This window comes from Martes martes, assembly GCF_963455335.1.
Source record: "Martes martes genome assembly, chromosome: 13".
In the NCBI taxonomy this organism is placed as follows: Eukaryota; Metazoa; Chordata; class Mammalia; order Carnivora; family Mustelidae; genus Martes; species Martes martes.
The window spans coordinates 46,551,927-46,578,718 of record NC_137901.1 but is presented as its reverse complement, the minus strand read 5'-3'; the positions used below and the strand labels follow the sequence as shown (position 1 = coordinate 46,578,718).

Sequence of the window (26,792 nt, the reverse complement as noted above, 5' to 3'; positions counted from 1 at the left end):
AGTCACATGCTCAACTGAGCGAGCCAGCCAGATGCCCCCATACTGAAACATTTATACACAACATAGTAACAGGAGAGTGGCCAGTTTTGAGAATACCTGGAGAGAGAGGAGTCCATCAATTAATTATACTATTCTATTTTTTTAAGCTTTGATAAATTCTATAATAAAAACATTTTTTAGAAGATCACCATGGCTACGGTGTGGAAAATACCTTGTAAATGTGGGCAAGAGAAAAGCAGAGAAATAGTTACAAAGCAATATCAATAGTCTAGGTAAAAGATAATAGTGCTTTGGACTAGAGAGCTAGTCATAGATAAAAATGGAGACCGCAGAAAATACAGAGAGAAGTTTAACGGTTTTAGATTTTAAAGGTAGATTTAATAGGACTGCTGATGGGCAAAACTTGGACTAATTATATATTACTTCTTTAGTGGGGAAAAAATTTATAATAGCCATTTTAAGTTTTCTAGCTAGCATATAGGAAGAGGTCTTATAAAGAGGTCTGCCAACTGTTATTTTAATTCTATCTACAGGGCACTTTTGAGAAATTATCCCTTTAGGCAAAGAAGAGGAGGACAATGTGATTTCTTTCACAGAATTCTGCCCTAACACCAAAAATAAATCCTGAACCCCTGCCAACTAGCTGAAATTCCAGTACTGAGCCTTCATTTCTAGATTCAATGCCTAAAGTGCCTGGTACAAGTAAGAATTAAATAAAACGCTTTTTGAACTGAATGAAAAAGCCTCCTTACCCAAATGAGCACCATAACCAATCAATTCACAACTGTACATCTTTTATCAAACACAACAAAATAAAAACCAGGAATGATCCAATATTTAAATTTTTACATGATATAAATTTGTCCTTTAATGAGAACACTAAATAAAAATGTCAACATTCCTCAAAGGAATTTATACAGAATGTAATTTCAATAACATACCAATGGTATGTTTACTAAGAACCTAAAAGAAATTATTTTAAATGTCATCTGGGAGAATAAACAGGTAAGAATGTCAAAGACAATCTTCAAAAAAAGAAGGGTAAGAGAAACCTTATCAGATCTTTACACACTACAAAAACAATCATTAAAAATGAGATACTTGTAAAAGAAGAGACAGATGAAGCAATGAAAGAGAATAGAAAACAAAAGAGCATAAATTCTTAAAAGGTAGGAGAAAGGCATGAACAACGGAAAAGGAAAGATTGCTCAATGAAGGGTATAAAGATTAGTGATGAGCAATTTGAGAGTCTCACATTCTAACATACTCTCCCACATAGCATTGTTTACTCAAAACCCTGTAAACAGGGCTGGGCCTCTGGCTACTTTCCTGACTTTACCTCTCTCCCACAACTTTCCCTCCCCTGGGCAACCTGACAGCTTTCTTCTTTAAATATGCCAAGTGCTCTCCCATCCCATAGCTTTTACACCTGCTTGCCTGTCATTTTCAATGCTCTTCTGCCAGATATTCTCAGGCCTCACTCCTTAACTCAGCTCTATGCTGCTCACAGAGGCCTTCCCTTACAGGCTTTCCAAACCAACAGCCCCACCCCCATGTCATCACTCTCTATCCCTTTCAATCTGTTTTATTTTTCTGCACCTCACTGCCTGACATTATACGTGTATTTACATTTGGTCTATCTCCTCCCACTAGGACATAAGCTCTGAGAGTGTGGGGGCTGTCTGGTTTTGTTCACTGTTGGATCCCCAGCACCTACAATGGTTCTTGGCACATAGTAGAGGCGCAGCATTTGCTTAATGAATGAATATGATTACAGACAAGCTAGGAGAAAACAATCAAATATTTACCAAATCTCGACTTAAGTCTAGAAGTCAAAGAAGAGGATCAACAAATTTGAATAAAAATCTAAAACACTTTTTAAAAAAGAAAGAAAAGACTGGGAAAATTTAGTCTTAGAAAAACAGATAATCACTGTCCATATCATTGGAGTTTTGGGTGGTTAATTATATCCATGTGAAATACTATCCAGATGATAAGCCAGGAAGACCAGGCTTCTGGAGACAATATGGAAAAATTGTTGATACTTGATAAAAATGAGGAGTTTAGTATGTCAACTCTATTTACAAGCCATAAAACAGAAGGAGTAGACACTTTCTGAGGCATTTGCCAACCCTTACTCTTTCACTATTGTCTGAGCACTGCTCTTTCCACACCCCCTGGGGGAGACATAGCAGCCATGTTTGCATCATAAGGCCATGCCCCAAAGTTCCCTCTGACTGTATCAGAGGCAGGCCCCGAACACAGTGGGTGCCATTGGATTATCTCCCACTGAAATTCAGAACTGAGGTTAGGAGATCTTGGTCTACTGAATGAAGTTCAGGCAGTCATCTACCAGCACGTATGCTGGAAAACTGATCTGCTAAGAGACAGAAATGAGAGACCAAGCAGTGAGAGAAGGATACACATACAATGAGTGGCAGCCTTCTTGATTCCTAACAGCTCCTGGTTCCTGATTCCATCCCTTCTGATGCCTGCTTTGTAATACCATAAGATACCCATGTATTCTGACATTAATAATGTATGACCTTCCTTTTGCCTATACTCTTGAGTTTAAACAAAATAAATAAATAAATAAACTTTTTTTTAAACTAAATTTTAAGTAGGCTTCATACCCAGTGTGGAGCCCACTGCAGGGCTTGAACTCATGATCCTCAGATCAGACCTAAGCTGAGATCAACAGTCGGATGCCCACTGGCTGAGCCATCCAGGCACCCCCATTATTTTAAACTTTTAAAAAAAGTTTGGTCTACCAGAGAATACTAACAACTAAAAGCTAAGTCTTTAGGGATATTTGGGTCATAGCTGATTCCACTTTGTGGGTGCCTTCATTTTCCTCATTTTGAACATAAACATTAGTTTTGCAGTTTTAAAAAAAAATGTTCTAAAATAGGTATGAAAATGAGAAAGTTATACAACATGCCAAAGAAACAGAGATTGTATTTTAAAAATTTGTGTTTTTTTCTATAATGCAGACATTATGACTTAAAAAAGTATTTCCTCAGAATGTGCCATCTTGACTTTTATTAAGAACACTTTAACAAGAATGTTCAACTTTGATTACTAATATAAACTATAGGGCAAAAGTATATTTAAATATCAACAATCAAATTTTTGAAGTTTATAGGGACATTTCTTTAGTTTAGACTGATATTCACATGGGACTATTAATTCTTGTTACATTGGAATGCTTTTGGAATCTAAATTTTGAAGGAAGAACCATTATAAACCACCACCTAGAAAAACTATTCAAATCTTTGGGAAGTTGGTAAAGACACTAGGAATCATACTGTTAACAAATTTTAGGTCTCTGACTCTTTTATAGCACTTTCAAGATTCCTTTGCTTAATTCCCAGTTAGGAAAATAACTTTAGTTCTTAACTAGTAATTAGTAGATAGAATTTAAATTATGTAACATAGTGTTCCCATTGCTCTGTAGTTCATACGGCCTGCTAGGAAAGTCCTTTCCAGGTACCTGTACCCACCTTCCATTACATTTACAAGTTTACCCTTCAAAAAAAGTCTCTGGAAAGACCACAAATACATGAAGGTTAAACAACATGCTACTAAATAATGAATGGGTCAACCAGGAAATCAAAGAAGAAATAAAAAATACATGGAAACATAAAAATGAAAATACAATAGTCCAAAACCTTTGGGATGCGGCAAAAGTGGTACTAAAAGGGAGGTATATAGCAATACAGGTCTACCTCAAGAAGTAATAATCACACAACTAGCCTTACACCTAAAGGAGCTAGAAAAAGAACAACAAAGCCTAAAACCAGCAGAAAGAAGGAAATAATAAAGATTAGAGCAGAAATAAATGATATAGAAACTAAAATATATATGTACATACACACATATATATAAAACAAAAAAAAAAGCTGGCTCTTCAAAAAAAATAAGTAAACCTCTAGCCAGACTTATCAAAAAGAAAAGAGAAAGAATCAAAATAAATAAAATTACAAATGAGAGAAGAGAAACAATAAACATCAACACAGAAACACAATTAAAAGATTATGAAAAACTATATGCCAACAAATTAGGCAACTGAGAAGAAATGGATAAATCCTTAAAAACATATTAACTACTAAAACTGAAACAGTAAGAAATAGAAAACTTGAACAGACTGGTAACCAGAAAAGAAACTGAATCAGTAATCAAAAATCTCCCCCAAAACAAAAAAGTTCAGGACCAGATGGCTTTACAGGAGAATTCTACCATACCTTTAAAGAAGAGTTACTATCTATACAAATTATTCTAAAACATAGAAAAAGAAGGGAAATTTCCAAATTCATTCTATGAGACCAGTGTTACCCTGATACCACAACCCCATAAAAACATCACTAAAAAAAGAGAACCTAGGGGACAATATCCCTGATGAACACAGATATAAAAATGCTCATTAAAGGGGTGCCTGGGTGGCTCAGTGGGTTAAAGCCTCTGCCTTCGGCTCGGGTCATAATCCCAGGATCCTGGGATCGAGCCCTGCATCGGGCTCTCTACTCAGTGGGGAGCCTGCTTCCTCCTCTCTCTCTATCTCTCTCTCTCTCTCTCTCTTCCTGCTTTTCTGCCTACTTGTGATCTCTGTCTGTCAAATAAATAAAATCTTTTTAAAAAATGCTCATTAAAATAATAGCAAAGTGAACCCTACAATACATTAAAAAAAATCATTCACCATGATCAAATGAATTTACTACTGGGTTGCAAGGGTAGTTCAATATTTGCAAAAGCAACATGATATATCACATTAATAATACAAATCCATTCATGGATTTGACAAAATACAACATCCATTCATGATAAAAATCCTCAACAAAGTACGTTTAGAGCGAACATACCTCAACATAAGAAAGGCTATATATGAAAAACCCATAGCTAATATCATCCTAAATGGGGAAATGTTGAGAGCTTTTCTTGATGGTAAGAAACAAGACAGGGATTTCCACTCTCAGCACTTACTTAGATAGTCCTGGAATTCCCAGCCACAGCAATCAGACAACAAAAACAAATAAAAGGCATCCAAATTGTGAAGGAAGTCAAACATTTCACTATTTGCTGATGACATGATACTATATGTAGAAAACCTTAAAGACTACTAAAAAAACTGCTAGAACTGATAAATAAATGCAGTAAATTTGTAGGATATAAAATCAACATACAGAAATCTGTTACATTTCTATACACCAATAATGAAGCAGTAGAAAGAGAAATTAAGGAATCACTCCCATTTACAATTGCACCAAAAGCAGTAAGGTATCTAGGGATAAACCTAGTGAAAGAGGTGAAAGACCTGTACTCTGAAAGTCAGATAACACTGATGAAAGAAACTGAAGATGACACTAAGAAACAGACATTCCATGCTCATGGATTGGAAGAATATTGCTAAAAATGTCTATATTACCCAAAGAAATCTACATATTTAATGCATTCCCTGTCAAAATACCAAACAACATTTTTCACAGAACTGGAACAAACAGTCTTAAAATTTGTATGAACCCACAAAAGACCCTGAAGAGCCGAAGCAATATGGAAAAATAAAAGGCTGGAGGCACAATTCTGGACTTCAAGTTACAAAGACGTAGTAATCAAAACAGTATGGTACTGGCACAAAACCAGACATGTATCAATAGAACAGAATAGAAAACCCAGAAATGAACACACAATTATATGGTCAATTAATCTTCCACAAAGCAGGAAAGGATATACAATGAGAAAAAGAATGTCTCTTCAACAAATGGTATTGGGAAAACTGGACAGCAACATGCAAAAGAATGAAAAGGGACCACTTTCTTACACCATATGCAAAAATAAATTCAAAATGGATTAAGGACTTAAATGTGAGACCTGAGGGGCGCTTGGGTGGCTCAGTGGGTTAAGCCTCTGCCTTCAGCTCAGGTCATGATCTCAGGGTCCTGGGATCGAGCCCTGCATTGGGCTCTCTGCTCAGCAGGGAGCCTGCCCCCCCCCACCTCTCTCTGCCTGCCTCTCTGCCTATTTGTGATCTCTCTCTCTCTCTACCAAATAAATAAATAAATAAATAAATAAAGTCTTTAAAAAAAAATGTGAGACCTGAAACCATAAAAATTCTGGAAGACAGCACAGGCAGTAACTTCTTTGACATCAGCCATAGCAACTTACTTCTAGTTATATGTCCTGAGGCAATGGAAACAAAAGCAAAATAAACTCATGGGACTACACCAAAATAAAAAGGTGCACAGTGAAGGAAACAATCAACAAAACTAAACCTACAGAGTGGAAGGTATTTGCAAATGCCATATCTGATAAAGGGTCAGTATCCAAAATACATAAAGAACTTATAAAACTCAACATTCAAAAAATGAATAATCCTTTCCCCACTGATTGCCTTGACACCTTCATCAAAAATCAATTCTCCCTATATAAAGGTTGTTGTCTAGACTTACTCCTGTTCTATAAGTCTATGTATCTATGCTTATACCGTATCACAGAGTCCTGAAATTAGGTTATGTGATGGTGTGTGTCAATTTAAACAGGCTACAATGATGCCCCGAAAGCTGATAAAACATTATTTTTGGGTGTTTCTGTGAGGGGGTTTCTGGATGAGATTAACTTTGAGCCAGTGAACTGAGTGAAAAAAGGTCTGCCTTCACCACTGTGAGTGGGCATCATCCAATCTATTGAGCGCCTAGAAGAGGAAGAATGAATTCTGTCATTTCATGAGCTGAGACACCCTTCTCTTTCTGCCCTCTGACATAGGAGTTCCTGATTCTCCAGCCTTTGGACTCGAGGACTTGCACTGCTGGCCCTCCTGGTCTCTGGTCTTCAGACTGAATTACACCATCAGCTTTCTTGGTTCTCCAGCTTGCAGACAGCATACTGTCGCTGATCTCAGCCTCCATAATCATATATATATATACACACATGTGTATACACATACACACACACACACACACACCCCCTACATATCTCACATGTGTATCTACATGGATAGCTAATTGTTCCAGCATTAATTTACTCAGTTCTTCCCTCACCCACTTTTCATGCCATCTTTGTCATCTATCAAGTTCCTATATGTACAGGTTTTCATTTCCAAACTATCTGGTCTGTTCATCTTCATCCACCCTGAACTAATACCAAGATCTCACTAAGTGATCTTATCCATCCCATTACTAGCTCCATATGTGGACAATTCCCAAATTTATCTCTCCACCCAGAGATCTCACCTAAGCACAAACTTCTATTTCTGACATCTCACTTGGATTGTAAAATAGTATTTCAAATTTTAAACACCTTAAAAACCAAACTCCTAATTCTCAGCCATTGCTAGCCTACACTTCCCTGCAGTCTTACCCTACTCCATAACTGGAAATTCCCATTTTCCATGTCCTTGACTGAAAGACTGTAAAGTCACCCTCAATTCCTGTCTTTTTCTCATACCTCACATATCCAAGCCATCAGAAAATCCTGACCATTCTGCCTTCATTATTTATACACACACACACACACACACACACACACACAAAACCACTTACAACATTTATATGACCACTATCCTGATCCAAGCCAATATCCTCTCTCACCTGATTATTCCAGTAGCCTAACTGCCTCCCTTTTTCCTCCTTATCTTCCTAGGATTTATTCTCATAATAATCAGTGACCATTTTTTAGAACCTAAGTTTGGTCACATCACTGCTGCATTCTAAAATGTGGGAGGGTCCACACAGTCCCAGCTCACAAAGAGTAAGAGCCACGATTCTCAAAATAACCCACAGGCCTTTCAGCATCCAGTCCCCACTGCCTCTCTAACCACCTCCTTCAACCACTCTCCTCTCCCTCTACTCTGGACAAACTGGTCTCCTTGCTTTTCGTGACACACATCACATACACTCCCCACGTCTGCTGCCTAGGACCACCCTCACTGCCCACATATTGACACTGCTTCAAGTCTTAATTATCATTCTCACAGAGCTTTTCCCTCCACCTTTCACAAAGCAGCAACCCTCTATACACCCAACATACTCCCAATTCCCCCTGCCCTGCCTTTTTCCCTTCTCCTAGGCACTGATCTCATCTGACATAATGTTTGCTTTTTATTGGCTCTCTCCTACTAGAATGTAAGTTCCCTGAAAACAGGGATTTGTTTTTATATTGTTTTGATTTGTTTTTTCACTGCTCTAGATCCCTAGTCCCTGGAATAGTATCTAGCACATAAACCCTCAATAAGTATTTGTTGAATAAATGAATATTTTACTCCCAATAGGTTCAGAATTAGTGTTTTTATCCAGAAGGACAACCCCCCCTACCTCCACCCCCGCTTCTCTTTCATTTTAAAATTCACTGCCCTGGACTTTTCTATAGAAATGAGAGTCAGGTAGTCAAGTCTTATGAAAACCCTTTGAGGATTCTGGCTGGGATTGCTTTGAATTAATTTGGAGAGAACTGTTAGCTTTTTGATGTTGAGTTTCTTCCCCACCAAAAACATCACAGGCTTCTCCATTTTTAGGTCTTTTATGTCCTTCAATTGGAACATGTTTCTCTTTTTGCTGTTACCAAAGCATTGCATTTTTTAAAGTTACATTTTCTAACTGTCACAATTAAATCATCAAGCTCTTTTTCTATTGTTAATCTTCCTTAACTTTAAAAACATGCTTAAATCTCTGCCTAAAAAATCTTCCTCTTGGCCATGAAACCATTCCTTCTGTTCTTAAATATTGCAAAGAAGTGGGTGAGCAGTGCTACCTTAGCTTCCTCATTGCCTAGTCAATCTTTAACCCTTAATCTAGCTGTTGCTCAACTACCCACTGATACTACTCTTTCAGAAAGGACTTCTGGGCACTCAGTCACTGAATTCCACAGCCTTGTCTAAATGTTTCTCTTTTTCAGTCTAAGTTGCACATGACAACAAGTACACCCTACCCCTTTACTCCACATTTTAGCGCTTCCTTTGGCTTCCATGGAACGGATATTTCCCTCACATCTCCTGAGTGTTTCCCCTTCTCTATCTCCTGGTTTCTCTTCTTTGATTCCAGGGAGAACCTAGATCTATCCTAGAGATACAGGGAAAGCCTATCTGGGGAAGACAATTTGAGCTAATTCTTAAAATAAGACTAGGGTTTAACACAGATGAGCATGGCAGGGAGAAGAGCATGCACAGGGTAGGGACAGCACAGTCAACCAGGGACTCTGTTGGGTATGTCTAGAACTGTTTATGTTCAATAGAGTGGACACTAATCACATGGAGCTAATGAAACGTGGCTAATTCAAACTGAGATGTGCTGTTAGGTGCAAAATATACACCAGATTTCAAAGACTCAGTATCAAAAAGGAGATGTAAAATCTCACTATTTTTCACCGATTACATGTTGAAATGGGTTTTGGATATGCTGTTTTAAATAAAATAGTTCATTAAAATTAATTTCATTGGCTTTTTACTTTTTAAATGTGCCTACTAGAAAACTTAAAATTATATATGTGGCTCTCATTATGTATCTGTTGGTTAGTGCCAGTCTATAGCAAAAAGGACAAAGGAAGAGAGGAAAGCAGAAAATTCTGTCATTAATTGTCTTATTCCTTTTTACTCCCATTGAGGTCAATAGAAGTCCAGGCCCTAATTACCTCTCACCTAAGACCACTTCAAAGGTCCTACTGACCCCTCCCTATAGTCTTGATTCTGTCACAACCAATCCTCGATACTACACATTAGTAAATAACCACATTAATCTTTTCAAAGTAACTCATCTCTCCACTGCTCACCTATTTCTTTATCCTGGTCCCCTGAACTTCCAAATTAAGGGGTAAAATGATCTGGCATCTTAAGGCTCTCCACTATGCAAACCTAATCTGCATTTGTAAGATGACCTAGTACTGCTCCCCTTTACATGGGTCGATGTACCAAAATGAGATGCCACCTAAATGTGAATTTTTACCTTCATGCCTTTGTCATAATCTTCTCTCTGTTTAGAATACCCTTGCCAAAATTTAATGATATTCTGTTTATGTTTAAAAAGAAAAAAATATGAGTGGGGTCTTCTGTTAGAGATACAGGTATTTAGAGAAGGCTTTAAAAAAAAAAAAAAAAATCCTAGGTGCCTGGGTGGCTCAGTGGGTTAAAAAAAAAAAATCCTACAAGGACTTCAGTCTATATTAAATACCTACTCCTTCGTGAAGCCATTTCTAATTACTTAAGCCTTCAACAAACATGCAACATGTAGAAGGTGTCGTGTGCTATACATTACTCTAGATCCCAGGTAAACCAGACAGTAAGGTATTAGCTCTGCCTTTAGGAATCCAGTCTCATGGGATGTGGCTATGTAAGTCAATAATTACCATGGAGTAGAATTTTGGCAATGATGGAGGTGAATAGAGGGTCCTGGTGGACCATTGCCAAGTCAAGTCCTAATCCAGGTTTGGTGGTAGGCAGAAGGAAGCATCCTTAGAAGTGAATGCCCCTAATGCAATGAATACCCAAGATACATTGTGTCGCTTCTCTTGTGGTTATATGATCTCATCGCTGATACTGTCATGCATGTAGAATTGAAACTCATTACCTGTACATTCCATACTTGCAGATGCATCTATTGCTAAAATTTGTAATCCCAAAATCAATACTCATGCAATTTCCTTGTCATTCACAGGCAAGTCCCGAGTGGTGAAAAATTTGAGTGTCCTCATGTCCCCAGCTGAGGTAGAACAAGGTGGCATTCTGCCTTGTTTCAGCTCTCATGCAGTAAACAAATGTCCCTATCACAGTCTACCTAGTATTGCCATGTTTTCAATATTTGTGCTTTTTGTTGGTGGTTTCACTGTTGAAACTGGCCACCAAACATGGCACTGAATTGTTAGCTAATGTTCCTAAAAGCAAGACAGCTATGATGTGCTGCATGGAGAATATGTATTAGACGAGCTCTATGTATTATGTATTAGAAGAGAATATGTGTTAGACATGGTATTAGACAAGCTCTGCTCAGGCATGAGTGATAGTGCTGTTGGCATAAGCTCTATGTTCCTGAATTAACAACATATATTAAATAAGCTGTTTTAAAACAGAAATACACACAAAATAAAGTTACGTATTAATCAGTATAAAAATGTTGTGACCAGAGGCTTTCAAGAACCTAACTCCGTACCCTCCGACCATGAGCAATGGCTCAGTATTAATTCTCTGTTCACAACAATTTGGCAGAACATAACAATCTTAAATAATGAGAATCAACTATATTCTCTTTCCCTCGAGAGGGGGGGAATCTATTTTAATCATTACTGCCTCCTATGGAATACGTATTATTAAACAGTTAACTCTTAAACTAGGAAGGAAATTAGTAAGTTCATTTCTTTCGTTTGTGTGAATGCCTTGAGTTCAAAATTAAGTAGGGGCCACATAGTTTAACAAAGGCTGGATATTAAAACAAAGCAATTTTATATGGCACTGACTTATTTTTATAGCTTCCAAATGACCAACAATGGCTTTTACTGACATGCTTACCATTTTTGTTCTTCAGATTTGGGTCTGCTCCACTTTTCAGAAGCTTTAAGGCACACTGCTTATGAGCTCGGTAAGCTGCACAATGCAAGGGTGTATTTCCTAACTGATCCGAACAATTAACATCAGGAGGATTGGGCCTGTTGAGCTAACGAATGAAAAAAATGCAACACAGAATTACATTATCAAAGATGGACTTTCTCCCATAAAAACACATTAAGGTGTAACTGCATGTTCAGGGGGACCCTCAAAGTATAGAAGCTGATGAACACCAGAGCTCTAGGAAGCTAGACGATCGGGGGCTGCTTGCTCACTGAACCAGCAAATCCGTATCACGCCCCATGTTTGTCCTCAAGGTGCCAGGAAATCTCAGTCCCCACATTCCCATGACCACAGACACCATGCACTACACCAATACCACCCCACCCACGCCTGGACATTAAGATTTCACTAAGATTTGCTCCCTTCTACCAGTCTTGTGATTCACACTGGGGACAGCAAAAATACAAACCAGTCTCCCATAGGCAGCCATTCAGAAGAGTTAAAATCATCAATGTTAAATGTGTAAATGTTAAAAGTTCTATGGAATTTGTTGTTCCTAACTGACTGCTTTAAAAACTCTTTATATAGTCTTCATTTCAGAAAGCTTAAAAAAAAATGTTTGAAGCACTTCACTTGGAAACCAAAGAGGCCTTTTCAAATGAGCTGAAATAACTTTAAAGCAAATGGAAATGCTTCAGTCTTGAATTTAGAACAAATTTGGTTTCACGTTTAATGAGACTATGTGGGAACTGGAAACTGGAAAGTAGGTCTCCAAAAGGGAAAAAAATGGGTAAAGTTTTCAGTCTGTTCTAACATGATATAAATATTCACAAATATTGTCCCTTCTTTGTATGTTACTTTCTAAAAGTGTAGCATACCTTTCAGAAATTATTGCTTATCAAAATTAGAGAAACTTGTTCTTTTATTAGATCTTATGATATTCTTTCAATTTTGAATTGGCTTACTCTGGAAAAACAATTATCCCGACATTAAGTATTTGCCTTGAAAAGTCAGTTTCTTAATCCATCAGGTTTTCAGTAGGGGGTGGGGATGTAAGTAAATTCAGAGAAAAATATAATCATTACAATATATCCTGCTTAAATGATAATTATGCCAAGTGTTTTTAGATTCTTAAGGATTTTTGTACTATTATTATAATCTCCAGTAGTTTGGTGCCATAATTTGACTAAATTATGAAGTTAACATTAAGTTAAAATTTTCCTGAAGGGTAAAGAATACACGTTGTTATTGCTGTTTTACCAGCGCTATGAGTTCTGCTGTTCTGCCTTCTCTTGCTGCTGCCAGAAGTTCTTCTTCAAGCTTTCTTTGTTGAGTCCTTTCTACAGCTGCAAAAGGAAAGTACATGTTACTCTACTTCTAGTTAGATTCCCATAGCAAATCATTACAAAGATGTATGAGTAAAGTGATCTCGTGGGGGAAAAGTCACAATGTTTTGAATTATAATTCAAATATAGTTAAAGACTTTATTGTTATTCTCATTGCCTTACATTTCAGATAACAGAGTTCAACTTCTTTCAGGTTCAGATGAACTTGTGTTTTCAATTCAAAGGTCTTTAAGTATCTTACTACAATACCCATCACAAATAATTATGACTTACTTTTGCATGCTGAAATACTATTACATATCTGCCTTGGAAAGGTAGATAAATTGGGAGTAGCATTCATACCTTCCAGAACCTTAGAATCTGTGAAAAGTAACAATAAGAAATAGCACTGGTAGGAAGACGTACAAACCATATAAATAGGTAGATTTATATATACTTATATACTTCCACATAAGATTTTTTTAATACAAGATTTTAACAAATTTTATAGAATTTACTATATGCCGAGTGCTATTCAAAGCACTTTAAAAATAACTTCCAGTTATAAAATAAGTCACAGAGATGAAAAAATATAGCATACAGAATGGAGTCATTATTGTAATAACTTTACATGGTGACAGATACTTATCATGGTGAGCACTATGTAACATGAAACTGTCAAATCGCTATGTTGTACACCTGAAACTAATATAACATTGTAGGTTAACTATACTTCAAAAACAAACTTGGAAAAATATATTAATTCACTAAATCCTCATAACTATGCTATGAAGTAGGTGTTACTATTATCCTGATTGTATAGATGAAGAAACTGAGGCACTAAGTAGTTAAGGAATTAACAAGGTCACACAGCTGGAAATAGAGGAGCTGGGATTTGAACTTGTGCAGGCTGGTTCCAGAGACCATGTGCTTATTACTACTCTTAAGCCTGCTTCTTAAATCACACTTGCAGGGAAAGAGAGCAATAGGCAATCTGATTTCAGAGACTGGAATATGCAATAAGGCCTCTTTTTGCTAGATTTTAATTCTGTTCTGGCTTATAAAAAAGAAGCAATTTCGTAGAAAGGCTCAGGAATCTCATTTCAAACATGTGCACAAAATCCCATTCAAAAGGTCTCTCAGGTCTTCCTGGCCGAAGTCAGGTCATGGACAAAAAAGGAGGTTGGGGAGCCAAGAGACTGGGGAAACACTATGAATACTATCTTGAATACAGCAATAGCTGGAACTAGTTTAAAGAAATGACTAATATTCTTACCGTACCATTATCTTCTATTCTCACGTATTTACTTCCACACCCAGACTCCCTCCCCATCTCAGAGGAAGGCACCCAAGCCTCTGCATAGCCTCTCAATGGCTTCTGCTTTTGCTGGGATTTACACTCTTCAATGTTTCCTCTTACTGGTGCTCTGACTATTGGACTGTGAGCTCTGAGAACAGCCACATCCTTATCCCTGCTGTACATGCCTCTACTATTTCATGCACTACTCAAGAGCTGTCGTTTACCCCCTCAGTGACTCCTGCAGTCAGGTACTGTTCTTACTCTTCTGTGTATCCTAGGCATTTATGCCCATGTCTGGCTCAATGCATATTTGGCCAATAAATATTTGCTGAACAATCAAATAAGTGCTTAATCATGTTGGTTCTAGACTTTAGGGAAAGGAGGTGAAAGGAACCCTAAAATTTCTTTCTACATTGCCTAGGTCCATAACTTAAGGAAAATGGGGATTTGGAGTTGGAAACTTTGCATATGTTCTTGTCCTGTGCTCATTAAGGACACTGAAAGATTATTGATCCAGCCAATGAAAAGGAAAAATTCCAGTTGGGGAAATGAGGCTTCTAGAGTCCAGGTAACATTCTGTTTCTTCATGTGCTATTTACATTGATGTGTTCTGTGTGTGAAAACAATGAGCTGTACATTAGTAATATATACTTTTATACATTTATTTTATACCTATGTGTTTTTAAAGGAAATATTCCACTCAAAGTGTTGTCCTATAAATTGTAATTTTAATATGACAATAAACTGTTTTTCTTTTGAATCTGCATCCAGAGTTAATAAGGATGCAGAGATCATGAAGTGTAACTCCATCCTAACAACACACTTATATACAGATGCACAGGGTAAGTGATATAGTAATACATTTGAAATGCAGAAAGAACCTGGCAAATATACTTCACTGACAAAAGAAAATCACCATTTTGCAATCTCCATAGTAATAAATGGTTCAAGGCAAGAATTATTAATGCTAAAAATCACTGATTAAGAGATTTGGTGGGGCGCCTGGGTGGCTCAGTGGGTTAAAGCCTCTGCCTTTGGCTTAGGTCATGATCCCAGGGTCCTGGGATTGAGCCCCACACCAGGCTCTCTGCTCAGCAGGGAGCCTGCTTCCCTTCCTCTCTCTCTGCCTGCCTCTCTGCCTAACTGTGATCTCTGTCTGCCAAATAAAAAAATAAAATCTTAAAAAAAAAAAAGATTTAGTTAAAAAAAATTAAAAGATTATTGGTAAACAGGAAATTTACATTTTTCTAACCACAGATTACTACTTACAAAAGGGAGGAAGTACCTTTACCATGGACAATGTTATCTGAGTTATCAGAGATAACATTACCAGTAACAGAACAAAATGATATCACATATCCTCCTAATGTGATGCATTGGTAAAGGATACCACCCCAACATTCCTGGCAAAAATGCATATCCTGAATCTAATTATATGAAAAGAAAAAAAAAGACATTCTACAAATAATTCTACAATTGCCTTCCTCTTCAAAAAGGTCAAGACTGGGGCGCCTGGGTGGCTCAGTGGGTTAAAGCCTCTGCCTTCAGCTCAGGTCATGATCCCAGAGTCCTGGGATTGAGCCCCGCAATGGGTTCTCTGCTCGGTGGGGAGCCTGCTTCCCCCTCTCTCTCTGCCTGCCTCCCTGCCTACTTGTGATCTCTGTCAAATATGTAAATATATAAATTTTTTTTAAAAAGGTCAAGATTATAAGGGCACAGGCTAAGGAATTATTCCAGATAAAGGAGACTAAAGTAATGTGACAACACAATGAGAGATTCTGGATTGGATTCTGGATTGGGGGAAAACTTCTACAAAGGACATTATTTGGGCAATTGACAAAAACCTGCATATAAACTATACTACTATAAAAATGTCAAATTTAAAAAAATGTTAAATTTTCTGAAATTGATCACTATATTGTGATTATGTTCTTAAGAGATACCTACTGAAATACTTAGAGCTAAGGTGTTATTGTCTGTAAATTATTCCCAAATAGTTCTGCAAAAAATTAAAAGTAAATAAATAACATTAAATAATATATAAAAGGATAAGCCAAATGTGGCAAAATGTTAATGATTGGTGAGTTTAAGTGAAGGACTTGTAAGTGCTCATGGTACTATGCTTGAAACTCTCCTATAGGTTAGAAATTTCTCAAAATAAAATGAAAGACAAATGGTATATAGAAAAGGTATTCCTCTCTAGTGCCTGACAAGTAGTCATCTACCCTTGTCCAAGTAACTCCAATCACACAAACTCACTACACCTTGAAATGCAACCCAACCCAAGCTATTATTACAATACACAGGACCTAAAGATCAACTCCTGGCACTACATCAAATGGGCCAACCTAGCTCTGTTCTGCCACAGACAGGATTACAATGTAACAGTTCTTCAGATACTGGAGTGTGATTTTGTTATGACATTTCCTGTTTCTAATGCATTACCCCACCTTGTGGTTTCTGCTCTACCTATAGTCTTAGAGGGCTGCTGGATGCACTCCCTGAACTCTGACCCACTTAAGGTACTATGCACAAATTATATCTAGCCAACGTGATCTCATCAGAGTAGAATCAATCAAGTTTCTACTTCCATTTCCCAGGCTAGCACCTTATTAGCTGACAAATCATAATGTCTGTAAGTCAACTAAACCCTTGTCCTTCGTGGATTTGGGTTTTGGGGAGTCAATAGAACATGTCTTTATGATCAGCCTCACTATATGTCAACTTGTCAGGCTAAATTAACATTCCACTCTGTCAGGAGAACCTCAGTTTCAGGTTGTCATCTTGTTACAATTAAAACAATAGGACAAGGGCACCTGGCTGGCTCAGTCAGCAGAGCATGCAATTCTTCTCAGGGTCGTGAGTTTGAGCCCCATGTTGAGCACAGAGATTACTTTAAAAAATAATAAAATGACAGGACATGGTCAGGAACAGGTCCTCATCGCCCGACTTAGATCACAATATAGTAAAGGACACAGGCATCACATCCAATATGTGCAATCTCCCAAAAATCACATAATATAGAGCCTCACAGAAGATGTTTTATGTTGATATGCTTATTCATTTTAAATGAAAGGGTTTTATTTTTTTTTAAAGATTTTATTTATTTATTTGACAGACAGAGATCACAAGTAGGCAGAGGCAGGTAGAGAGAGAGGAAGGGAAGCAGGCTCCCCACCGAGCAGAGAGCCCGATGCGGGGCTTAATCCCAGGACTCTGGGATCATGACCTGAGCCGAAGGCAGAGGCTTAACCCACTGAGCCACCCAGGCACCCCAAAAGGGGTTTATTTTAAAGCCAAGAGTGAGTTAAGACAGTGACCTAAGGATGTCTGACAAGCAGACATCATTTTAACGGGAAAACAAGAGAATATTTTAGTTTTCAAGTACAACTGGAAAGAAGTAAAAAGATACTGGTTTTTACATAGTTAAAAATATTAATAATTAAGAAATAAATGCCCTTTAGATACAAAATTATCTTGCCTTTCTCTGAATTGCAAAGCAAAGAAACACAGGCTATGTCTTTTCTATTATAAAGTAGAAAGTAAGAGATCTTCTCTTCTCTAGCACAGAAATACTACCAAAATAAATTACAGCAGAGCTGTGGCCATTCAGAGGATAGCCTAACCTATGAGAGTTTCCCAGTGTAAGCATCAAAATATGCTTGTTTAATTCTATCTTAGAGAAACTGCTCTGAGTTACTGCAGACTCATATTTTCTTTAACACAATTTAATATTTGAAGTTCCTAAAAGTGACGCTGATCCATCAAGAAATTACTATGGGCTGCTGCACGTCAATGCAGGCGTCAAGATAACGGAGCCAGCCAGAATGGTCTTCCCCAGCATCAAACGGCTCCCAATAGCTGTATCTCTCACAGCTTCTCTGTCCTGCAGTCCATTATGATGCTTCTGCAGCCCACCAGCCATACTGCTCATGTCTCGCATTTTCTACTTTTAATTTTGTTGAAGCTTTGATCATACAACATTATGGCAAGTTTTAAAAATCTGTTTAAGTTTTAAAGCTGTGAGGAAGCTCAAAATACTTTTGTGTCTAATCAAGGACTCCACATTATCTTTAGGGTATAAGCTCAAGGTAGTCTGTTTTGGCATCCCAGAAACTATTTCTGGACCTTGCCTATCATTAAAGTAAATGTTGTTTATGTTAAGATCAGTAATATTTACCTTCAAGCATGTTTCTGATTTCTTTGTCATAAGCGACTTCTTTTGCTGTCTGTCCACTCCCATTAACAACAGTAGCATCTGCATTATATTCTAAAAGCAGCATTACCAACTCCTAAAAAAGAGAAACTGTTTTTAGCTATTATTAAACTAGGACTTTATTGTATTATAACTCTTTTCCAAATTACTAATTGCTATCAGGCTTCTATAATAGAAACAAGTACCATAGGAATGTGTGATCTAAAGCACATCATTTATATGTACAGTAGGTGAATACGGTAACCAACTACAGTAAGCTCAGTATAGCCCACCCTTGCACAACACAGGTTTGAACAGTGCAGCTCCATTTATATGCACATTTTCTAAATAAAAACACTACCGTAAATGTATTTTCTCCTATGATTTTCTTAGTAGCACTGTCTTCTCTCTAGCTTTCTTTGTTGTAAAGATAGAGTATATAATACATGTAATATACAAAATGCGTGTTAACTATTTATGGTATCAGTAAACAGTAGACTAGTAGTAGTTAAGTTTGGGGGAGCCAAAGTTCCATGTAAATTTTCAACTGTGTGGGGCTCAGTGACCCTCACCCGTGTTGTTCAAGGGTTGACTGTACTACAATTCAACTAACTGTAATAACTGATGATTGCTTAAATAATTGCCAACCCATAGCTAACACAAACAACTTCTATAACTGATTTTTTAAGTAAATCATCTGTTTTACCAAATCGATTCATGTGGTTATACTAAAGGTATAAATTATAATGATTAAAATTAACAGGAGATAATATATTCATTTAATGTTATTCCTATGATGCCTGTTGGAAAAAGAATAATTTCCCCAACAGACCTAGATTTTTTTAAAAATCTGATTTAAGATATAGAACATCATCTTCTGATGTGATATAGACTGATAGGATATACCACCTAAAGAATGGTTTGTAATGAAGCAAACGATCAAGTAGATATTCAACAACAAAGAAACTGTATCATTCATATTTACTCTAAGCAGTTAAATGCTTTTAGAAATCTCAAGCTAATTGGTAAGTCCAGTATCACTGGCATGCAGGTCATTTATACAACTTAACAGGGCGGTAGAAATGCAGAACACAGATTTGCAGGAGATTATTGGAGATGTGATGTTTAATGTTACTGGAACGTATAGCACCCAGGGACGGGATGGGGGTGACACATCTGCTTTCATTCTACACAAGGGCAAGATGAAACACAGTGCTGTTCTGTCCGGCTGAAGATGCACGGATACACAGAAAGGGATATCCTGTGTCATTACATGTTACGTTTTCCCTTGAGTTCCATACCTACATTAGGTAAAAAAGTTTCCTATGTTTTCCAAAAAAATTTTTGTACTAAGGAACGCCTAAATACAATTTAAAAAATAAAGTAGAAAACAAAATGCTCATTGTCCTAGTCATATAATGATATGACCACTATAAACATTTTCATGTATTTCTTTCTAATTACTTTCCTATGCATAAGTTTGAGACTTTTTAAGACTTATGTATTCATTTTAGAGAGGGAAAGAGAAAGTGCAAGTGGGGGGCAGGGCAGAGGGAGAGAACCTTCAGGCAGACTCCCTGCCCAGTGTGGAGCCCACTGCAGGGCTCACTCTAACAACCCAGGAGATCACCGTCTGAGCCAAAACCAAGAGTCCAATGCTTAATTAAGAATGAGCCACCCAGGCACCCCTGAGGCTTTCCTTAAACATAATTTTATTCATATGACAGTTGGTTATGTTAAACCTCCTTCCACCTAATAACATCACATATCTTCCAGGGTGTTATATAGTATCTATATAATAGTCTATATAATACAATTCACAGCTGAATGTTATTCTATAAAATATATTACCACATTTAAAAACAGAAAAATGGTTAAGTCTAATATTTTAATAAAGTGAATTCTAATAAAACCTTAGCATTTGCTCTTATCTTTAGGGTAGCATTTTTGGGAGAAGTGTTTTCATCCTAGTGAAGTAAAACAACACACAGAATGGTAGAAAATATTTATAAATCATGTATAAGGGACTTGTATCCAGAATAAAGAACTTTTACAACTCAATAAAAAGCTCAATTTTTTAAAAGGCAAAGATAAAATGAACAATCAGAAAACAAAACTAAGAAAAACAATTCCATTTACAATGGCATCAAGAGAAATAAAATGTTTAGCAATAAACTCAACCATGGAGGCAAAAGACTTGTACACTGAAACAATAAAACATGGCTGAAAGAAATTAAAAATGGCCTAAGTGGGAAGACATCTATTGCTCATAGACAGTAAGACTTAAGATGTGAGCACTACCCAAAACAACCTATAGGTTCATTGCAATACCTATCAAATCCCCATGATACTTTTTCCAGAAATAGAAAATCCATCCTACAATTCATATGGACTCTCAAGGGACCCTGAAAAGCCAAACAGTATTAGGAGAAAAAAATAAGTTGGAGATCTCACACTACCTGATTTCAAAACTTACCTCAAAGCTACAGTAATAAAAACTGTGGTAACGGCATAAAGACAGCCATATAGGCCAACGGAGTATAAGAGAGTCTCCAGAAATAAACTCTAACATATATGGTCAAATGATTTTCAACAAGGGTGCCAAGACCATTCTAAAGGGAAAATTTCAACAAATGGTGTGGGGAAAACTGAATATCTATATATTTTTTTAAGATTCTTTTTTTTTAAGATTTTATTTATTTATTTGACAGAGAGAGAGATCACAAGTAGGCAGAGAGGCAGGCAGAGAGAGAGGGGGAAGCAGGCTCCCTGCTGAGCAGAGAGCCCGATGTGGGGCTCCATCCCAGGACCCTGAGATCATGACCTGAGGTGAAGGCAGAGGCTTTAACCCACTGAGCCACCCAGGCGCCCCTGAATATCTATATGTTTAAAAAAAAAAATCAGATCTGTACCCTATACCATATACAAAAAAAGCAAAATGGACCAAACCCCAAGTGTCAGATCTAAAACAATAAAGATCACAAAAGAAAACAGCTGGAAAGCTTCAATACATTGGATTCTGCAAAGATTTTCCGGCTAGGATACCAAAAGCACAGTCAAAAAAAGAAATACATCGAAAAAAGACTACATCAAAATTTAAAACTTTGTACATGAAAGGGTGTATCAAGAGAGTGAAAGGCAATCCAGAGAACAGGAGAAAATATTTACAAGTCATATACCTGATAAATGTATATCCAGAATATATAAATAACCCCTAAAACTCAATAAAACCCCTCAAACTATCTCAGTAAGAAATAGGCAAAGAATCTGAAAAGGCTACGTACTATACGATTCCACCTATATGACATTCTGGAAAAGGCGAAACTATAGACAGTAAAAAAAGATCAGTAGTTGCCAGGGCTGGGTTAGGGAGAACAATGAACAGGCAGAACAGATGGGCAGTGAAAATACTCTAAGATGCTGTAATGATAGATGCATACTGTTAGACATTTGTCACAACCCAAAGAACATATAAGATTGAACCTAAGATGAACTATGGACTATGTGTGCGTGGTTGTGTCAATACAGGTTCCTCAGCTGTGACAAATGGACCATTCTGGTGGGAGATGCTGATAATGGGGGAAGCTGTGCATGTGTATGGACAGGGCACATGTAAGAAACCTCTATCTTCTCAATTTTTCTGTGAACCTGAAGCTACTCTATAAAAGTCTTCAAAATAAAAAATATATATATTTTAAACAGGTAAAGGACTTCAAAACACATTTCTCCAAAGAAAGGCCAAGAAGCACATAAACAGATGCTCAACATTTGCATTACAGAAATGTACATCAAAACCAAATGAGATAATATTTGATAACTATTATAATGCCTAAAATTAAGAAGGGTGACAATCACAAGTGTTGTTGAGGAAGTAGAGAAACTGGTACTTTCATATGCTGCCACTGGGAATGGCAAACACTTTGGCAATGATGCAAACACTTTGGAAAACAGTGACTGCTCTGCAAAATACCAAGCTTAGATGCTGTATGATGCAGCAATTCCACTGCTAGGTATATACCCAAGAGAAATGAGACCTGAACAAAATCTTACACATAAATGTTCAGAGCCGCATTATTCCTAATATTTGAAAATTGGAAACAACCCAAATGTCCATCAACTGATGAGTGGACCAAATGTCCACACAATGGTACATTTGTCAAGAAAAAGGAATGAAGGACTAATATATGCCATGTCATGGATGAACCTTGAAAATATTACACAAAGTCAAAGAAGCCAGTCACAGAAGACGATGTATTGTATGAGATGTACAGAATAGGCAAATCCACAAAGACAGATCAGTAATTGCCTGGAGGTGAGGAGAAGGGGTAACAGAGTTACCTGAGTATGTGGTTTCTTCTTGGGATGATGACAGTGTTCCAAAATTGATTATGTTGATGGTTGCAGAAGTCTGTCAACATACCTGAATCACTGAATACTTTAGATGGGTAAATTGTATAGTGTATGAAATAAATCTCAAAGTTGCTTAAAAATGATTATGGTTATTCAAGTCTGGTACCTCATAGCACATTTAAGTTAAGGAATGTTATTTCTCAACCTATTTAATACCTCATCTAACAGAAGAAACACTTGGAAAATGTCCATACTCAAATTATTTTTTAGTAATAGCTTTAGGACATAATTCACATACCATAAATTTCACCCTTTTAAATTAAAGTGCACAGTTCTGTGGCTGGTAGTATAGTCACAGTGGTGTGTACGATCATCAACAACTAACTTCAGAATATTTTGTCACCTCAAAAAGAAATCTTACCCATTAATCTCTCCCCAATCCTCTTTTCCCTACACCTCTGGCAACCTGCTAATCTATCTTCTGTCTCTATGGATTTGCCTATTCTGAATATTTCTATGAGTAGAATTGCCCATTATGTGGCAGACTTTTGTGTCTGGCTCCTTTCACTCAGCACGTTTCCAAAGTTCCTTTGTGTTTCAGCATGTATCAGTACTCGTTCCTTCGTACCGGTGAATGACACTCCCACTGTACCACATTTTATCCACTCATGAATGAATGAACATTTGGGTTGCATCCACCTTTGGGCTATTATGAATAATGATGCTATGGCCATTCTCACATTGATTTTTAAAGCTTTCTTTCTCTATAAAATGAATCTACTTCAGAAGAGCCTGGGTAGCTCAGTTGGTTAAGCGTCCAACTCCTGATTTCAGCTCAGGTCATGATCTCAGGGTTGTGAGGTCAAGTCTTGCATCAGGCTCTGTGCTGGGCATGGAGCCTGCTTGGGATTCTCTCTCTCTCTCCCTCTCTTCCTCTCCTCTGCCCCTCCCATCCCTCCCTCTCTAAAAAACATCTACTTTTAACAAATTCTACATGAAAATTTTATTTCTTGTAAAGCAATCTCTTAATGCAGGCTTCAGATTTCAAAGTTAGAAAAAAGAAATACTTTCTATAAATTATGCTCATTGAACTCTAAGGATTTAGGAGAAGTTCAAGAAAACTAATTCAATGAGTTGTAATTTTAATACAACTCTAAGGAAAATACCAGAATATTTTTGGGGGGGTTGGGAGTGGGGAGGGGGCCTCCACTATGTTGATACACTGTATTAGAGAAAGCAGGGAGAAGTGTTAAAAAACTTCAAATATAGCTATCAAAAATATGCATTGCATGTACGGGAAATGTACAACAAAGGAGCCATGAACATACAATGGCTAAAGGACAGTATCTTCAAGTGGTTCTGGGAAAACTGGACAGCCGACAGTCACATGGAAAAGAATGGGACTGGACCACCATATGACACCATGCACAAAAATTAACTCTAAATGGATTAAAGTCCTGAACCTTAGACCCAGAAGCCATAAAACTCCTAGAAAGAAACACAGCCAGTAATCTCCCTAACATGTGTCCTGGTAACGATTTTTTAGATTTGACCCCAAAAGCAAAAAATTAAAAACAAAAAGTAAAAAACAAAACAAAACAAAACTGAAATGCTTCTACCCAGCAAAAGGAACTATCAACAAAACAAAAAGACAACCTACTTAAAGGAAGAAAATATCTGCAAACTGTGTATCTGATAAGGGGTTAATATCCAAAATATTGGGGACCCTGGGTGGCTCAGTCAGCTAACCATCTGTCTTTGGCTCGGGTCATGATCCCAGAATCCTGGGATCGAGTTCTACGTTGGGCTCCCTGTTCAGCAGGGAGTCTGCTTCTCTCCCTCCCCCTCAAACCCCACCCCCCACTCCTGCTTGCATACACGCATGTACTCTTTCAAATAAATAAAATTCTTTTAAAAAAAATCCAAAATACACAAAGAACTCCTACAAAGAACTCAATAGGAGAAAAACAAAAATCCAATTAAAAGATGAGCAGGAAGGGGTGTCTGGGTGGCTCAGTCAGTTGGGCATCCAACTCTTGGTTTCAGCTCAGGTTATGATTTCAGGGTTGTGGGACTGAGCCCTGCTTCAGGTTCCAAGCTCAGCATAAGTTTGCTTGAGATTCTCTCCCTCTGCCCCTCCCCTGACTTGAGCTGGCACTCTAAAATAGAGATCTTTTTAAAAATTAAAAAAAAAAAAAAAAAAAGATGATCAGAGACTCTAAATAGACATTTTCCTAAAGAAGACATTCAGATGGCCAACATAAACAAAAAGATGTTTAACATCACTAATCATCAGTGAATGTAAATCAGAACCACAATGAGATATCACCTCACACCTCTGAGAATGACAATTACCAAAATAACAAGTGTTGGTGAGGATGTGGGAAAAAAGGACATTTGTATATACTGCTGGTGGGAATGTGAATGGATACAGCTATAGAAAACAGCATGGACGTTCTTCAAAAAATTAAAAATAGAACTACCATATGATCAGGCAATTGCACTTCTAAGTATTTATCTGTAGAAAACAAAATACTAACCCAAAAAGGTATCAGCACACCCATGCTCACTGAAGCATTATTTATAAAAGCCAAGATATGGAAACAACCTAAATGTCCATCAGTGGATGAATGGATAAAGAAACTGTGGTATATATATACAATGGCATATTAGTCAGCCATAAAAAAGGGAGGGATATTGCCATTTGCAACAACATGGATGGACCACAAGGGCATTATGCTAAGCAAGTCACAGTGAAAGACAAATACTATATGATTTTACTTATAAGAATCTAAAAAAGAAAAACCAAACTCAAAGATAGAAAGACTGGTGGTTGCCAGATGCAGGGGGTAAGGGATGGGAGAAATGAATGGAGGTGATCAGAAGGTACAAACTTCCAGTTATGAAGTAAATAAATCATGGAGATATAATGTACAGCATAGTGACTATAGTTAATATCATACTGCATATGTGAAAGTTGCTAAAAGATCTTGTAAGTTCTTAAAAGAAAAAAATGTAACTGTATGGTAACAGATGTTAACTATACTTACTGTGATCATTTTGCAATATATATGGATATTGAGCCCTTATGCTGTACACCTAAACTAATGTTACAAATCAATTATACCTCGCTGTTTTAAAGATTTTAGGTAATCTCTACAGCCGACATAGGACTCAAACTCACAACCCCAAGATTAAGAGTCACATGCTCCACCAACTAAGTCAGCTAGGTGCCCCAATTCTACCTCAATTAAAAAAAAAAAAAGTTCTATTTTCTTTTTAAAAACTAGTGACTTCGAAGGATAAGTTTTAATAATCCAATATTCATACATGTGGAAACACAATTTCCCAAACTTAGGCAAATAAATAAAGTAGTCCCAAAAATCCAAATTTTTTAAGATTTTATTCATTTATTTGACAGAGAGATAGCACAAGTAGGCAGAGCAGCAGGTAAAGGGAGTGGGAGAAGCAGGTTCTGAGCAGGGAACCTGATGTGGGGCTCCATCCCAGGGCCCCAGGATCATAACCTGAGCCAAAGACAGCCATCTTACCCAACTGAGCCACCCAGGTGCATCCAAAATCCAAATTTTTACTGAAAAATATCAACAGAAGTACATCTGAAAAATGATGCATGATTTCCTAAGATCATAATAAACTTAGAGCAATTTTAAGGCTAGATTTGATTTTTTTAATATTTTTCTTTATTTATTCAACAGACAGAGATCACAAGTAGGCAGAGAAGCAGGCAGAGAGAGAGGGAGAAGCAGGCTCCCCGCTGTGCAGAGAGCCCGATGTGGGGCTCGTTCCCAGGACCCTGAGATCACAACCTGAGCCGAAGGCAGAGGCTTAACCCACTGAGCCACACAGGTACCCCTAGATTTGTTTTAAAAAACAATTATTTCTAAACAAATTAAAGACATAATACCCAATATTTATTTAACATTTACTATGTACCACAGTTCCAAAAGTTTTACTTTTATTAACTCATTTAAATTTTCACAAAGATCCTATATGGTAGGTATTTTATTATTATATAACACCTCTTTTTATAACACCTCTTTTTAAAGATGGAAAATCTGAGGCACAGAGGTAAATAAGTAC

The 26,792-nt window shown here is 37.2% G+C and overlaps 1 protein-coding gene across 1 annotated transcript in view; it reads right to left on the bottom strand.

Annotated features, from left to right (window-relative positions):
* The window catches only part of OSBPL1A (oxysterol binding protein like 1A), a 226,835-nt gene that overhangs the window by 161,441 nt on the left and 38,602 nt on the right, over positions 1 to 26,792 (bottom strand). Inside the window, exons 5-7 of the mRNA XM_080821884.1 lie at positions 18,327 to 18,438; positions 12,782 to 12,867; positions 11,483 to 11,627 (exon numbers count right to left, since the gene is read on the bottom strand). Of these exons, the coding sequence (XP_080678010.1) occupies positions 11,483 to 11,627; positions 12,782 to 12,867; positions 18,327 to 18,438 (343 nt within the window). The remainder of the gene's footprint in view (positions 1 to 11,482; positions 11,628 to 12,781; positions 12,868 to 18,326; positions 18,439 to 26,792) is intronic.